Source organism: Gekko japonicus, unplaced genomic scaffold (assembly GCF_001447785.1).
Source record: "Gekko japonicus isolate JY-2015 unplaced genomic scaffold, Gekko_japonicus_V1.1 scaffold499, whole genome shotgun sequence".
NCBI classification, from domain to species: domain Eukaryota; kingdom Metazoa; phylum Chordata; class Lepidosauria; order Squamata; family Gekkonidae; genus Gekko; species Gekko japonicus.
The window spans coordinates 1,877,319-1,894,409 of record NW_015167069.1 but is presented as its reverse complement, the minus strand read 5'-3'; the positions used below and the strand labels follow the sequence as shown (position 1 = coordinate 1,894,409).

The following is a 17,091-nucleotide window of genomic DNA, read 5'->3' as shown; positions in this document are numbered from 1 at the left end:
TGTATTTGAATCTGCAAACAGAAGGCCTCTCCCCCCTCCACCTGACTGAAGATAGAGCAGTTTGCAGCTTTCACGGGGGTGAGGAATACATATATTCCAGCTGGATATATATTTTTATATATATATATATTCCAGCTGAAATATATATTCAGGTTATAACTCCAGTGCCTGGGTGTTAAAGTTAGAATTCATGATTCGTCTGTGTGCCTTGCAAAATTTTGTAGGGGGGCAGAGGTGTTTGAAGCAGATTTGGAGTCTCTGAAAAAAAGATCTGAGGCATAAACACGGAGTGATAACCAGGAAACTATGTGCCTGTGAGAGTAGAAAGGGGGCGGCTGGTGCAGAAAGGGGGGGGGAGCAATCCTGTGTCTTTAATTTTCTTAGTGAAAGAAGGAAGTCTGCATAGCAATGACAGCCTCACTTGTTCTTGCCTTTAATATGTGATCTGTTTTCTCCAGTGGAGGGCACTCAGTGTATCGCAAACTAGAACATTAGCACCAACAAGCTCCCGAGCACCGTCGCTGTCTGAGAGAAGGGAGGGGAGGGGGGGAGCCTTCTGAATGAGAGGAGAGCCAGCCTCTCTCGGCTGCAAAACACTTTCAACCTGACCGGCTAAATGGAGAAAACTCGCCTGCCCGGCTTTTGAAAAAAAAAAGGGGGGGGTTGTTCTTCTACAGCAAAGGAGGCCTGCTTGGCATCACATATCAGAAGGGCTGGAGGATGGATTGTCGTGTCTGGGGATGGCAGGAGCCAGCCGAATAATAAGGGATGCTCGGAGGCCTGGGGGCGGGAAAGGTTTTTTTGCCCCCCCCCCCCCCTTCCAGAAGTTGCGTTTACCTTCATGGTCTGCCGTCGCTCTGCTGTGCAGCTTGCCAATTTATGCTAATAGTCCGTTGGTGATGTGCAGAATGGCTCTCAGAGGTTAACCTCCCCCCCTTCCTCCTCCTGTCCTTCAGCACCCCCACCCCCCACCCCAGTCCTGTCTTCCCTATCCCCCATCATCCCCATTCCCTTCCCCCCCAGATCCCCCCAAATTCTCCCTCGTCCCTCTCGGGAACTTTGTGTGGGTTACTTGCATTCACGCCGGATGGCAGCGAAGGAGGTAGCAGCTGGGCTTGTGTGACATGAACATTGTGATGGTTTTGAAGAAAGGAGACTGACTTGGGGAAGGGGGGGGGACCCAACCGAAGCAAGCAAGACGCAAAAACAGCTGGAAGAAAGAAAAGGGGGGGCAACGGTTTTGCGGATGTCAAAAGGATGGGTAAGTGAACTTTTCTTCTTCCTGTAGAACAGCTGCAGCTGTTCATGATATACCTATACATACATACATATATCTTTTCATAGGGCTGGTCTCCCAGCAAGAAGGAGGAATGGTCTAAACATCACTAGTGCATTATTTTGCCAGGTGACTCATTTGCTATTATATTTTTAGATCATGCCTAATTTATTTATTTTTTGCTCCCCCACTCCTGCCCCCTTCCTCTTTGTCCCTGCAGTGTTTCTGTGTGTAATTAATCTCAGAATGCATGTGCAGAGTTAATTGTTGGGACTGCATATGCATCCCGGAGTGGTCCTGCTGCTATGTCCGTCTCCCTGTTCTTGCTCACTTTGCCGTCCGCCAAAGTAGCCAAAGTAGCCATGTGGTATCCAATCAAGGATTCATCCAGTTTTCACATCCAGTTGGCTTTTTGGGGGGCGTCCAGATTCTTAACCCCTTGCGATGTACGGTAAGGGATCGTGGGGAGGGGGGAGATTTGCTCTAGACTAGCTTTCAGAAAGGTTGAGCTGATATCCGGAAAGGTACCCCCCATCATTGCCAAATAGCAGTTAGATCCCTAGCAGTCGTTTGGTAGCCTCCCCCCACCACCCCAAATTGTGTCAGGTCTATATTTTTCCCTTCATCTGTAAGCCGGAGCATGTTTGTGCTTGGCTGCTGCTCCTGGCATGCAGGCAATAAGAAAAAAGATCAGAATTTAAATTAAAAACCTCGCCATTAAAGTGAAAAGATCAGAGACAGAGTCAAAAGCTCTTTAGCCTGCAAATCTCCCCCCCCCACACACACACACCAAGATTACATCAATTTCAAAGAGGCATAATGATACGGAAAATAGCTGTGCATTCTGTCAGTTTCTGATCCCTTTCTCCCCTCCTCCCCTACCTTCATAATAAAACTATTATTTATTGAGAAGATAATGGCTTTAAAAAAAAACCCTACTCAAAGAATGCAGTCCGGTTGTCAGAAAGATTATAACTCTGGAAAGAGCCCCTGGCTCAAAGATTATTACAAGGGCTGAAAAAGTCATTCTTTCTCTCTCTCCCTTTTGTGGGCACACACACGCACACTATATGTGGGCTGGATTTTCTGAAACCTCTCCCCACTGTTATTCAGAGAATGTGGAAAATGTGGACTGCGTGCACATTGGAGCATTAAGTACAATAAGTTGCCTGGCATGTGAAATGCAAAATAGTCATAGTGGCAGAAGTGAGGAAGGGGGCAGAGGGGAGATCTTGATATATATCTGAGCCTTTCTGGTTTGTAGTTTGGCTGCTATCAGGATGCCATTCTCATCTAGCTAAATGGATATATTTTTTCCATGAACAGCTGTCTGCTGTCTGTATGTACATGCATGCATACATAGTTTCTCTGCTAACATCTATCTGCTTTGGACCACTCTGAGACTTCCTATGGAATATACATGAGGTGCCTTATAGGACTTGTGTATTTTGCTTGCACACCATCCAGCATGTTTGTAATCACAAAGACATCCCCATATCACATTCCACCTTAGGAACACCCATCACTATATAATTTGCAAACAATTCCCTAACTTCTATTTCATGATGCGATATAAGTCACATTTATAAAAGAAGATGGAGCCTCTTTGGCTTGCCTGCCTGATTTCTTGCAGGGCCATGGAGATCTAAGCTAGCAAGTTGGTTTATTAAGAAACCTTTAACTTGTTCAGGAACTGTTAACAGCCCTGGAGATGGAGCTCCTTTTCCTTCTAAAGCTAGCTACATCCCAGTGACTGGATAAATATGTTGATTGTTAAAGCCTCAGCATCCTAAGGATAAGGATATTCCACCCAAGTGGCATGCTGATGCACAAGGGAATGAGTCAGAAGCAGGTAGGGGCTTTAATTCTTCCTCCGAGGTCATAAATCTCACCAAGGTAATTGAATAACTATAGTGTGGTGGTACATGTGGGTTGGGAAGGGGGGGGGCAGAAGGGACAAAATCACAAATATTTGCATGCAAAACAAACAGGGAAAAAAGGAACAGCAAGGAGGCAAACAGGTTGGCTTTCACTCGGCTGTGTTTGCTATGTACTGTACAAAGTTCCATTGAGGAATAATGTGCCTCTGATTTATTTGAATGGCTTCACAATGCATGTTTGTCTTCTTAATATCATAGGTTTCCATGTAATTAAGCAGTTGAGAGGCATGAGTGCACTGTTCGTGCTCCTTCCTACAGTGTTGTTTGTGACGCTGACGGGGGCTCAGCGAGCTTGCCCCAAGAACTGCAGATGCGATGGCAAAATTGTATATTGCGAATCTCACGCATTTAGAGACATCCCTCAGAACATTTCTAGTGGCTCTCAAGGCTTATCATTACGGTACAACAGCATCCAAAAGCTCAAGCCAAATCAGTTTGCAGGCCTTCACCAACTCATATGGCTTTACCTTGACCATAATTACATCAGTTCTGTAGACGAGGAAGCTTTTCAGGGCATCCGTAGGCTGAAGGAATTAATTCTAAGCTCCAACAAAATCACTCATCTGCACAACAAAACGTTCCACCCAGTGCCCAACCTCCGTAATCTGGACCTGTCATACAACAAACTGCAGGCATTGCAGTCAGAGCAGTTTAAAGGTCTTCGCAAGCTCTTGATCCTGCACTTGCGATCCAACTCATTAAAAACTGTCCCTATTCGAGTTTTCCAAGATTGCCGCAATCTTGATTTTCTGGATTTGGGCTACAACCGCCTGCGGAGTTTATCCCGTAATGCCTTTGCTGGCCTCTTGAAGCTAACAGAGCTCCACTTGGAGCACAATCAGTTTTCTAAGATCAACTTTGCTCACTTTCCACGTCTCTTCAACCTCCGCTCTATTTACTTGCAATGGAATAGGATCCGGTCCATTAGTCAAGGTTTAACATGGACTTGGACTTCCTTACACAACTTGGATTTATCGGGGAATGACATTGCAGGGATTGAACCCGGGACGTTCCAGTGCTTGCCCAATTTGCAGAAGCTCAATTTGGATTCCAACAAACTCACCAACATCTCTCAGGAGACTGTCAATGCCTGGATTTCCTTAACGTCCATTACTCTGTCTGGAAATATGTGGGAATGTACTCGAATCATTTGTTCTCTTTTTAATTGGCTTAAAAACTTCAAGGGAAACAAAGAGAGTACCATGATTTGCGCTGGCCCTAAGCATATCCAGGGAGAGAAGGTGAGTGATGCTGTAGAAACCTACAACATCTGTGCTGAAATCCCAGTTGTGGTGACTGAAAAGCCCTATCAGCCGCCTAAAACTCCACAGAGGCCTATCTTCATTCCAAAACCTACCCTTCCCAAACTGGAGGACTACCAACCAACCTCTTTTACATCTAGCCCATCTCCAGATTTCCCAACATCTGGACCAGAACCAGAGTATGAGCATGTTTCCTTTCACAAGATTATTGCTGGAAGTGTTGCCCTTTTTCTTTCAGTGGCTATGATTTTGTTGGTCATCTATGTCTCCTGGAAGCGCTACCCAGCCAGCATGAAACAGCTCCAGCAACACTCTCTTATGAAGAGACGCCGGAAAAAGGCCCGAGAGTCTGAAAGGCAAATGAATTCCCCTTTACAGGAATATTATGTGGACTACAAGCCAACAAACTCTGAGACCATGGATGTATCGGTTAATGGATCTGGACCCTGCACGTATACCATTTCTGGCTCCAGGGAATGTGAGGTATGAACCATGATCCTCCTAAATCCATTTCTGCTGCTGGGAAGGAGAGGTAAATGTTTGAAGCTCTTGAGGTGTCTCTAATCACTAGAAAGATTAATGAGCCTTTTGCTTTTGGGTTTGCTCAGTGTGAAAGGTTATTTAATTAAATTACAGCAATCAGGAAAAGTGACGGTGGTTCTTTTCAGTAGCTTAGACTCGAAAAAGGCTCCTTCAAAGATGAGACAAGGGTGAAATAAACAACAATGGTGAAGGCATTTAGGCCCGGTCTTTACCTTCTAACTGTTTCAGGTTGGTGTGAAGTTGTTAGCTTCACAGATATATAAATATATATTTCCTCTGTCCTTGATGTAAAGGGGGAGGCAAATAAGACTGTATTATCTGATGAGTGGATGAAAGAGTATATGTAAACCATTCTGGTTTGGCCTGGGGGGTCTATACAAGATCCCATGGTTTTTCTGACCTATTTCAAATGAATTATCAAGCTGAGGATTTCATAAACTTTTTTTCCCTTGCATTTGTGTCCTGGTTACTCAATGCATTTAGGAAATAAGAATGTTCACGACAAATCCCTATGGAACATAAAGAAGGATATCAAATCCTTGTTTAAGTGCCTTGTAAATACAATGGGGGCTGAAATATTTTTTTCCTGAAATTAGGGAAAGGAATCCAAATTAAACCATCTATTGACTATCACTGGATGTAAGCATCATCTGCTTAGTTCATGTGTCATTGTCAGACTTAAAGTAAGCAATCAACAATGGCATTTAAAGAGAACCTTTGTATATCAGGTGAGTGTTTTGGTTGAAGTTTGTAGAGTACATACTGGGGGGGAAATCTAGCTCTATCTGCAGAGCTCAAATCCAGGCACATATCTGAGGGATCATGGCTTCACTGTCCACCAAAATTGTGTTGGTGGGGAAGAAGAGTGCCAAATCTGGCTATGTTTATGCATATTGAACTTTTGCACTTGAAAGATTGGGACAGAAGTATCTGGAGTTCCTTTGATTTTATTGTGTTCTTCCAAATCTGGCACTTGAGTGTACTATATTACTAAACCTTGTACCCAAGTTTACCAAGATAGGATGTTTTCTGCAATTGGTACTAGAAATCACTACTAAAAGGGTTTTTTGCTTCAGATCAATGCCCATTTGTACACGAGGTAGATTTTCATAAGATGAAAGTAAGACAAATGCGTGCTGAGATGGATTTATTCTGCTGTGCTGCAAAAAAGTCTTCCTTTTGATTTCACATATCAGTATAGTTAGCTTCTATGAGGACTCCTGTAGAATGACACTTAGAACTCAAACTGTAATCTGTTGAATTTCCTCATTGTAGTTGGTATTCCTTTGTAGTTTGGGTTTGTATACCATGCAATTAAAGGGGAACAGCTCCCATTTCAACAAGTAGTGAAGCAGACAACAAGGTGAAATGAATATTAAAATTTGTAATGATGTGTATCAGTTTGGAACATTCCACTGCAAGAGGCCTTACATCTTTATCAGATTTTATGTCAGTTTCATTTAATTTGTCTCAGTAAAGAATCATGATAACTTGGTCTTTAAGTTTCCTTTAAAACTCGATAAACTCATTGAATTACCCTATGTGGATTTACTGGGGCTTAGATAATACTCATAGTGTGTGTCTAATGTCATGCTTGTTGTAGTTGGAACTCTCTCAGACTCAAATGAAAGTTCTCACTGGGGAGATAGAGAAGGCTAGGAAGATGTTTTTCATCTCTATGGAAATGAGTTTTAATACAGCTTTAATCCTTTTATGACTGGAAGACTAGTCCCATAGTGTTGTAAAATAATAGGCAGATAAGTATGGCCAATACATTGTTTTAGAGTATGTTTACAAATGACTGCTTTCCTAGAGGAACAAAAGTATAATTTAAGCTGATTCTAAAGACTGTTTGCCCTTTTCAGTGGCAGTAATAAAAGATGGCAAAGGCAATATGGCCTTTGACAGCAAGTGCTAAAACCTTATCATGGATCTTGAAGGCGGTGATAAGAGCAGGCCAACATGCTGGCAAACAAACTGCAGATGGACAGTTGCAATCACAAAACATTGAGCAGACTCAAAGACATTTCATTTAAATGGATGTAATTAGATGTTTATGCTTTCCATAAATGTCCAGATGCAATCTGAAATAAGTAGTACAAACTAGACTCTGACTTTTGCAAAACAACTCTTGTGTATGAGATTTGGATGCTGGATACATGTGAGTTTGTTTTGTCATATGTACAGCAAAGAAAAGCTCATTTGACTGGACTTTCCAGACATGTGCCACCTGGGACTAGGCCCAAAGTCAGATGATGACTCTGGCTAGTGTGGTACATCACCTGGCATCAGAAGAGAAAATTACAGCACTCAAAGCAACACAACTCTGGTCAATAGCAGTCAGTGTCAGGGGAGATCGAGCAGTCAAAAATGAAGGTGAAGAAAGAGATGCTGACAAGAAAGCAAGAGGAGAAAAAAGAAGATACTTGAAGACTGGGATATTGGCTTACATACTCAGTGTATGGGAAGGGTACTAGGTCCTCAGTCCATGCCAATGGTAGCCATCCATTTCATTGTCACATGTAAAAACATCTCCATCTGTCTGCCTGCTATACTTATGCCCTGCTTTTAAGCTATGAGTAGCTTGAAGCAACCAAAATTAATGCTGGAGTATTTGGGCTAATGGGTGTGTGGATAGCAGCCTGTTCTGTCCCCTAGCAATTAATGGCATAATCCAGGTTCTTCTTTTGGAAGAGAGAAATGTTAGTACCTTTAGAAATGCATCTCACTGCATACTGGATATTATCTGTATGTAAGGCTATGCGTTTATTATCTGTTAATGCTAGAGAATTAAGAAAATGATGTGAAAGCACCTACAATAATGTTCATAAAATAGTGCCGAAATAATAGACTTTGCTTGAATTTATCATTCTTTGTCTCCATAGCTACCAGGTTCTGCTCATAAGAAGGGCAGATATTCACTGTACGACACTCATAAACTGGGGTTGTGGGGAGTTGAATGCAAGCGCGCATCTTTCCTTAGTATCTCCAAGTAGTAAAGAGAGGTTTCATAACTGTGGGAATGGAGAATATATATCCTATTAAATAATTAATGCTGTCAGACAAACCTACCTCTGGAAGGAATCCTGTCTTGTAGCAGAGCATCATAACTCAGGTCTGTCTCCCCAAGGCCTGTCCCATTTGCTGTACCTCAGCTTGGCTTTCACAAAGCAGAAAGATTTAGAAGGGGGAAAAAGAAGTTCAAGGTCTCCCAACAAAGCACTGGAATTCTTAAAGAAATGTAAGGTTGCTCAACTTTTTGCATTTAAAAAATCCCCAAAGATCTCCTCCCTCCCACGCTTTTGGTTTTGTTTTGAAGAAAGAAAACGTTACTGAAAATGTTATGGCAGCAGAAAAGAAAATCTTTCTTACTGTTGGTTGCTACCTGACTGTTCTATTTTTATAAATACCCTACAGGCCAATACTTGGCATGTTTAATCGGTAGTTCAGTGGGGCTTACTCTCAAGTAAATATATGTAGGTATGGCCTCCCCTCCCCTTGATTAAGTATTCCTTATGGCTGATTTTTTTAAAAGGGCAGTAATAGTGCTCTTCATTATAACTTCTGATAGTAGTACACATGCTATATTTCATGTTTGGGGTCAACACTTATGGTTAGGGAGCAAGACTGAACATGATGCCCTTCCTCTGCCCACAACCAAGTGTACTAGCCTTGTTGCACCTACATGTATTTGGGACACAGCATTACAGATTAAAATATTTAGGTTGTAATGCAACATACATTTACTTGAAGCTACATCCCATACAGCATGCACAGCCTCTGTCCCCATGCATGAGAATTCAGCCATTGAGATGAAGCTTACATGCATTCAGTTTGTAGGCATTGTGCCCATATTGGGATGAATGTGCATAGGTGGAGAGTGGAGCCTGGGCATTTGCTCATGGGTAGAGACAGAGCAAGTGTTTTCAATTCTGTTCCCTGAATGCATGTTGTCTTATATCCACAGTGTTTTGTGTACATAGCTTATTTCTTAAACAGCACCAAGATGAGTGGATGCCTATTCCACATGGCCCTTCTGCTGGATATGTGTACTTCCATGCATTTTACTGGAAGGAAGGGACTGAACCTTCATGGATCAGTCTAAGAAGTACTGCGATGTCATCGAATTGCCACATCTGACTGGCTACCTATCATTGCCAGTACATCCCATCAGCAACTCCTGATTGTCTAGGAGCCCTCAAGGAAAAATGTAATGGAGGAAAAAGATGATGCTAAAGCAGTAGCACAGGGTAATGAACTCTTGTGAATCACGAACCAATACACTGGTTTGTGAACTAAATCAGTTCATATCAGTTTGTGAGACATTTAAAGTCTAAATCCATGCTTTCTGCTCCCTGCAAAAAGCAGCCATGAGCAGAAAGCAGGGGTTTAAATGGTTCTGGGTGGGGAGCAGAAAGCAGGGGTGAAATGGCTTCAAGCCATTTAAACCAAACAGTGGAGCTGTTTTTTGTGAAGAGCAGAAAGCAGGGGTTTAAACTTAAGCCTCTGCTTTCTGCTCTTCATGAACTACCATGAACCACATCAACATTTATGGAAGTTTGTGGCAGTTCTTCACAAATATCACTTCACAAACGATGAACCGGCCAATATTTGTGATGACCTTTAGTTTGTGAGCTGGTCCATGTTCATCCCTAAGTTTAACTATCCTCAGTTCATTCAGCTAGGAGGAGTATGATGTCCATTTAACTGGAGGGCAATGATCCAGAAATTGAGCCTTAGAGCTTCCAGTGTTCCCAAGAAAATAATGAATGGTAAGGCAAACCCTGATTGGGATGACCCAGGCTAGCCTGATCTTATCAGATCTCAGAAGCTAAGCAAGGTTGGCCATGGTTAGTATTTGGATGGGAGACCACCAAGGAAGTCCAGGGTCATGACACAGAGGCAAGCAATGGCAAACCACCTCTGAACATCTTTTGCCTTGAAAGCCTTACAGAGTCACCAAAAGTTGGCTGCGACTTGATGGTACTTTCCATCAGTGCCACCAAAGCAAACCACTTCTGAATGTCCATTGCTTTTTTAAAAAGTGGGGTCACTGTAGCCCAGAGGCACTGCCTTACTTGTGGGTAGCCCCAATAGTGGGGCACCCCACTTCTGACCTGAACCAGAGATCCAAAAACTCAGACTAAGAACCAGAGACCCAAAAACTTAGCCTGAGCCACAAAGCTAGCCATAGCTTTGCAAAGGGGTTTCCATTTCTTTCCTCTCCACCCAGCAAAGGTATGCATATGAAATACTAGCGAGTTCCACCAGGTACAGTATCTACATTTCTAAACCTATTCAATGGTCACCTGGCAAATAGCCCTTCTGTCTCCAAACCTGCATGTAGTCCCTTTTGTGTGACTCCTATACCTATGTGAAAATTCTTTTGTCTAAAACAACCGTCCTCCCTGCCCCATCTCTCAGGATACCGAGATAAAACTAATCAAACATTAGTTACATCAGTGATCCTTCCTGATGCCAGTCAGGGACCCATTTCCCACTTTTTGTCTAAGTCCGGGAACCTATTCAACCTGCTTCATCAGGACCATCAGTGTTCATCACACCCATTCAGCCAGCTCTGGGAGAGCCATCCATGGGCATTAACCTCATCAACACTATTGTGCATCCAGACCCTGCCCCTCTGGGACTTCATTGGTCACACTTAGGTTTTACTTCTCATGGTGTCACACCCCCTTAGACCCCTTATTGGTCCAGGAAATCTTTTGTTTTCACCTGAGACAAGCCTCTCAAGGCCTCCCATTGTTCTGCATTGTTTCCCCATGTCTATATCCACCAAAGTACATGGTTTTGACTGTGTGTCTGCCTGGATGCCTCATGACTGACTTTCTGGTGCTGGGCTTTGTGCTTTTCTACCAAAACGTTTGTGGCATGCTGGGTTGCCCAACTGAGAGCCCAGGGTAGCCACTTTTTTGCTCAAAGAAAAACTGAGTTCATCGCCTCTGAGCGAGTGGATGGGGTGAACTACCAGAATTTTGGCTGGCAGGACAGAGATAGTTATAGGAGCCAACACAAAAAGAATGTCAGATTAATGATTGGGAAAATAAATTTGGGGTGAACCTAGGGTAAACATCTATGGATCTCCCAACTCTAATTGGATTAGGAGGGTTTGTTCCAGGAGGGCAATAACAGGTGATTGCCCTGAGGTCAGGAAATATTTTGGGTGAACAAAAGGTCCTGGCAGGATGGAGTCTTCACCTATACCTGAGACAGGCTGTAGGAGACAATCATGCAAGGTCAGTATAAGTTTTCAAGCCTACTTGATGGCTTGGCACTAATTTGATTTTGCAAGCAGAAGGACTTGCATTTGCTGAAGAGATCACACTGATAGACCAAGGTGGATATTTCATCTACAGAATTGCAATGTACTAAGCTAAAGACATTTGTGATGGCTACAAAACCTTTGACAGTGATTGACTGAGATGCTCTAAGGCCAAAGAGGGGCGGGACAAATTTAAGATAATTAGGATAGCTGCTTTGATGTCTAGAGTGGGGAGTCCACACAGCATTACCTATGAAAGGAGAGATAAAAGATGTCTAGGACAGGGGGAGTGGGAGAATCAGAGCAAAACAAACTGAGGCAATTGATTTAGGCAGAAGAGATTGAGGAAGGATTTTCTGATCCCCACCTCCTGTCACCAGCTAGCTAGTCAACCAGCCAGACAGCTACCCACCCCACTTCTGCCTCTGTTCAGGAGCCAGAAGACATCATTTTGTCTTCCTTGCTTTTCCAGGCCTCTTAGAAACTATGCAGCAAGTTTCTTGTGCCATTTCCTGAACTTTTGCAAGATTCTTGTGAGAGTTCAGCCATCCTTCTGGATACTTCATTGCCAGAGGAACCAGTATGAGCCCAAGAGTGATTTTTGGTACCCTGGACAAACTATGACCTCCCCCCATGGAGAAAAATGAGGTCTAGAATGAAACTTTACATTTATTTACTTGGCATTTGAAATGAACATTGTACAAATAAAAAAGATATACATTGTTGTTGTTGTTTTTCCTTTTCATTAATTCTAAAAATTTGCTTTTGTTTAATTTGGCACTCCTTAATGTCCTAGAAATGCTTGGAACTAACCCTGACGGCAACCAAAAATGGTGGCTGAACTTCCGCAAGTAGGAGTAATATATTTTTTTTTGAGAATTCGGGAAGACCTATAGGGCATGGCAGGGTTGTCAACCTCCAGATGGTAGCTGGAGATCTCCCAGGATTACAACTAATCTCCAGGCGACAGAGGTCAGTTCACCTGGAGAAAATGGCTGCTTTTGAAGGTGGGCTTTGTGGCATTATATCCCACTGTGGTCTCTCCCCTTCTCAAAACCTGCCCTCCTCAGGCTCCACTCCCAAAATCTCTAAGTATTTCCAGACCCAGAGCTGGCAACCCTAGGACACAGGAAGCTTGTCAAGGTATTTTTAAAAGTAGCTTGGATGGCAAGAGGTAAGGAGCATTATCTCCTCCAATTCCTAGGCAGGAGTGGCAGTGGTAAGGTAGGCAGCATGGAGGTGGCCAGCTGGTGGTTATTGCTACCACTACCACTACCTCAGACAGCAAAAGATATCGAGTCACCACTGGGAAGAACCCTAGGAAATGCAAGTTGGAAGAGGAAGGGGCATGGAGGACAGTGAATGCCACACTGATATCGAGTCACCACTGGGCATGGAGGACAGTGAATGCCACACTGTGAGCCAAAATTTGAAGAAAGACATAGAGGTGCACTTGGCCAAAAGCTGCAGAAGTGACCAAAAATGATGTCTGCTTATCAGTGAGAAATGGACAGCTGAGCCTTGATATAATGTAACATGGAGCCTCTGTGTTCTCATCCAAAAGACTGAGCCTAGTAGCTGCAGGCACTTTTCAAGGTCTCTGATCTTTCTGAACCCAACATGTCCATTTTCTTTTGAAAATGTGCCATCAGTCACATAAGTTGGAGCACCCACTCTTGTTGCCTCTTGTAAAACTTGGCTCATACACAGGTGACATTTGAACTTTCCTGGAATCTGATTTCTCAAATACGTGGCTCCAGTTCCTTTGAAAATAACTGTTCTTTGTCGTTTCCAATTGTGGAAGCAGGATGCTGTATGAGAGAAGTAGGACTATGACTCTAGTGTACCTTCACATAAAGGGGGGGGGAGCCTTCTTGACTTTTCTAGCAAGGTAATTGCATGAACATCTATATTACTTTCTAGGTTAAGATGACACCAGCCTTATCTTCCCAACTTTTTCCTTCAGAAAAACTACCATAACTAGGATATCCCCCAACATTTTTTTCTTTTGTAAAAAAAAAAGCATTGTTCAGAGTGTTCAACATTATTTTAACCTCTTTATTATTTAATGTATTTTAATTTTATGCATATGACTGTCAACGTATATATGAAAATGCTGAGCAGATACAGAGAGCTTCAAATTATAATTACAAATGGTAGAAGAAAATTAGCTTTAGTGTTCTCGTACAAATTGAGTTGAGGTTTGTATAATCATAATGGCATACATGGCACCAGTGATTGCATCTTAATCAATGTCTCATACCAGAGTTTGAACAGTGGATTACAAACTCTGGTTTGGAAGGAGGCTGATTAGCATTGTCATTGTTATTAATGGTGTAGATGCGATGCTAAAATGGTTCAGGCTGTAATCCTAAAAATGCTTCCCTAGGATTATGCTCCACTGACTAAAATGGGATTTATTTCTGAGTAGACCTGCCTAGGATTTCTACCCAATTCCAACAGAGGAAGGGAGAAATGACAGAGAGATGGGTAACTCCCTGTGTTGCCACAGTTGGGTTTTAATACCATGGTTTCCAGAGTGCCAGCCTTATATTTAAACTGGGCCAAGTATTCATTTAATATTTTTATATACCATTTTCTCTCCAAAATATTGCTTGAAGAGATTTTCATACCAAGTCAAACAGCATGACAAAAACAAAATGTTTACTGGATATATATCTCCCATGGTTACTAAACCCAAGAGACTGCATATTACTGTCATATAGATCATCACAATAAAATATATTCATAAAGCCATTTAAACCAGTTTAAATTGTATCATGGTTATGACAAACATAAGTGACCATTTTAGGTACACATGGGAGAGCTAATTTATGGGTTGCTTTTACAGTTGGGATTGTTATCTCCATGGAGAGGTTTCCACAACCTGGCAACAAAACATAACTCATCCCATGAGTTAAGGCCATCATGTAATAAATTTCCCTACCACTGATCCATACCCATTTGAAAAGGTGGGAAAATTAATTACACAGTAGCTGTTGTAGATTTTCCGGGTTGTATGGCCATGGTCTTGACATTGTAGGACCTGATGTTTGGCCAGTAGCTGTGACTGGCATCCTCAGAGGCAGAACAAAGAAAGATGGAATACTCTCTGTGTCAAGGTGAGAAGAAAAATGGTAGGCAGGTAATTTATATCTACTCAGGAAGGTGGGGTAGGACTGAGTTATTATCTTGTAGGAGTTCCCCAGGCTGTGAACATGCAAATGGAGGAGCTTTCCTGAGGAGGTTCTTTTGTATATCATCACTTATCGGCCTTTTGGCTATGATCAAGTATAGTGTGTTGTATATGGATTGTTTCCTGAGGATTCTAATCTTACCTGTAGTGCTATTGTCAGGTGTAGAGTTTTTTGTGTTTTTCAGGACAGGAAACTCTGCCCTATTTATTTTTAAACTCTCTTCTTTCCTGTTGAAATTGTGTTTATGTTTATGAATTTCAATGGCTTTCCTGTGTAATCTGACATGGTAATTGGATGTGTTGTCCAGCCTTTCAGTGTCTTGGAACAAAATACTGTGTCCTGTTTGAGTTAGGCTATGTTCATCCACAGCTGATTTTTCAGGTTGGCCAAGTCTGCAGTGTCTTTCGTGTTCTTTTATTCTTGTCTGAATGCTACACTTTGTGGTTCCGATGTAAACCCGTCCACAACTGCATGGTATGCTGTATACTCCTGCAAAAGTGAGGGGGTCTCTTCTGTCTTTTGCTGATCATAGCATCTGTTGTATTTTTCTGGTGGGTCTGAATACTGTTTGTAGGTTGTGTTTTTTCATAAGTTTTCCCATCTGATCAGTGATTCCTTTGTTATATGGCAAAAACACTTTTCCTGTGGGAGACTGTTTTTCCTCAGTTGTTTGTTTTACCTTTGGTTTAATCGCTCTTCTGATTTCATTCTTAGAGTAGCTATTTGCTTGAAGTGCATGGTTTAGATGATTTAGTTCGTCGTTGAGAAAGTGCTGTTCACATATCCATCTTGCACAGTCTACTAATGTTTTGATTATGCCTTTCCCCCCCCCAAGAGTGGAAACAATCCTTATACAAAAGAACCTCCTCAGGAAAGCTTTTCCATTAGCATGTTCACAGCCTGGGGAACTCCTACAAGATAATGACTCAGGCCTACACCACCTTCCTGAGTAGATATAAATTACCTGCCTACCATTTTTCTTCTCACCTTGACACAGAGATTATTCCATCTTTCTGTGTTATACCTCTGAGGATGGCAGTCACAGCTACTGGTGAAACATCAGGTCCTACAATGCCAAGGCCACGGCCATACGACCCAGATAATCTACAACAGCTAATGAACTCCGGCCATGATAGCCTTTGACAACATAATTACACAGTGTTTTATGGCTAGAGGGTGGTATGTATAGGAAATTACTTCAGAGTATCCAAAGATGAGCCCATACCTCAAAGAGAGAGAGGTGTACTAAAGATGCACAGAAACAGATCATAGAATGTATGTTCTCATAAGAACAGCACAATAATAAGTGTACAAGTCTGTGCTTGACTGTATAAAATTTATTTGCCTAACTAGAATATGTAACTAGAAAAAATGTTCATGATCCAAGTAAAATTTGGCATGTGTAATAAAACAACAGCATTTACCTATGGAAAGCTTCATATGGGACCTAGTAGCCCTCTTCTGAGTACTGCAAAGATTTGTAGCAAAGTAGCTGATACTGAAAGTATTGGAAAAGGCAATGTCTGGTGTACAAAGAAGAAGAGAAGAAGACCCTGCAGGGGCCAGCAAGGAGACAATTAGATAAGATAGTGAGGTCAGCACCTTCTCTCTTGTTAAGTGTCATTCCTTGTCTGTCTCCGGATCGCTGCTCTTAGGGCAATTTCCCTCTTCTTGGAAGCACCACACTCAGTCTTACCCTCTCTCTCAGCTAGCGAGAGAACCCATCTCTCTCTCCTCTTTCCTATCAAGTATATTAATTCTTAAATAAACCTTTATCTACTCTTTAATCAGGTTGTGCACCATTGCTGTGTTAATTACTCTGCCAACAGAATGCAGTCACCACCAGGGCTGGCCCATCACTGACAAAATTTAGGCAGCCGCCTATGGGCATCAGCTTGACAAGGGTGCCGCTCTGGCCGGCCTGGCGCCCCACCTTCTGAGGAAGCAAAGAGAGGCCCGGGAGAGAGCCCCGGGCTGTCACTTCTCTGACTCCGGGGCTCGGAGCAGACGGCAGGACTTCCCTCTTGGAGTCCAATGCTGTGTGCGTCTAGGTACTTCCCTCCTCTCCCTTCAGGAGAGCCCTTCCTCATCTTGGAGAGGGGAGGAGCGAAGAGAAAGGGGGGCAGAAGTGCAAAAAAAAAAAAAGCCAGCGGATCGAGACCTTCAGCTGGGAGTTTGCTTTCTCTCATACACACGCCACTGGTGGGAGCGCCTGCGCATCCTTGGTGCCATGCGCTCAGAATGGCACATCTCTCAGGTAGCCAAGCCACTTTGGAGGTAAGCTAAGTGCACTGGGTCAGGAGCGAGATAAGGAAGCGTTGGGGCGAAGAGGAAAAGAGGACGAGTGCCAGTTCAAGGGGAGCAGGGGAGCCACCCTCCCCCTCGCAGGGGAGCCACCCTCCATTCCCTCTTGGAGTCCAATGCTGTGTGCGTCTAGGTACTTCCCTCCTCTCCCTTCAGGAGAGCCCTTCCTCATCTTGGAGAGGGGAGGAGCGAAGAGAAAGGGGGGCAGAAGTGCAAAAAAAAAAAAAGCCAGCGGATCGAGACCTTCAGCTGGGAGTTTGCTTTCTCTCATACACACGCCACTGGGGGG

General features: G+C 43.0%; 1 protein-coding gene across 1 annotated transcript in view; it reads left to right on the top strand.

Moving 5' to 3' along the window:
- Positions 1-1,720: 1,720 nt before the first annotated feature.
- LRRTM4 (leucine rich repeat transmembrane neuronal 4) overlaps positions 1,721-17,091 on the top strand; it is a 648,356-nt gene continuing 632,985 nt past the window's right edge. The window contains exons 1-2 of the mRNA XM_015412683.1: positions 1,721-1,727; positions 3,415-4,961. Of these exons, the coding sequence (XP_015268169.1) occupies positions 1,721-1,727; positions 3,415-4,961 (1,554 nt within the window). The remainder of the gene's footprint in view (positions 1,728-3,414; positions 4,962-17,091) is intronic.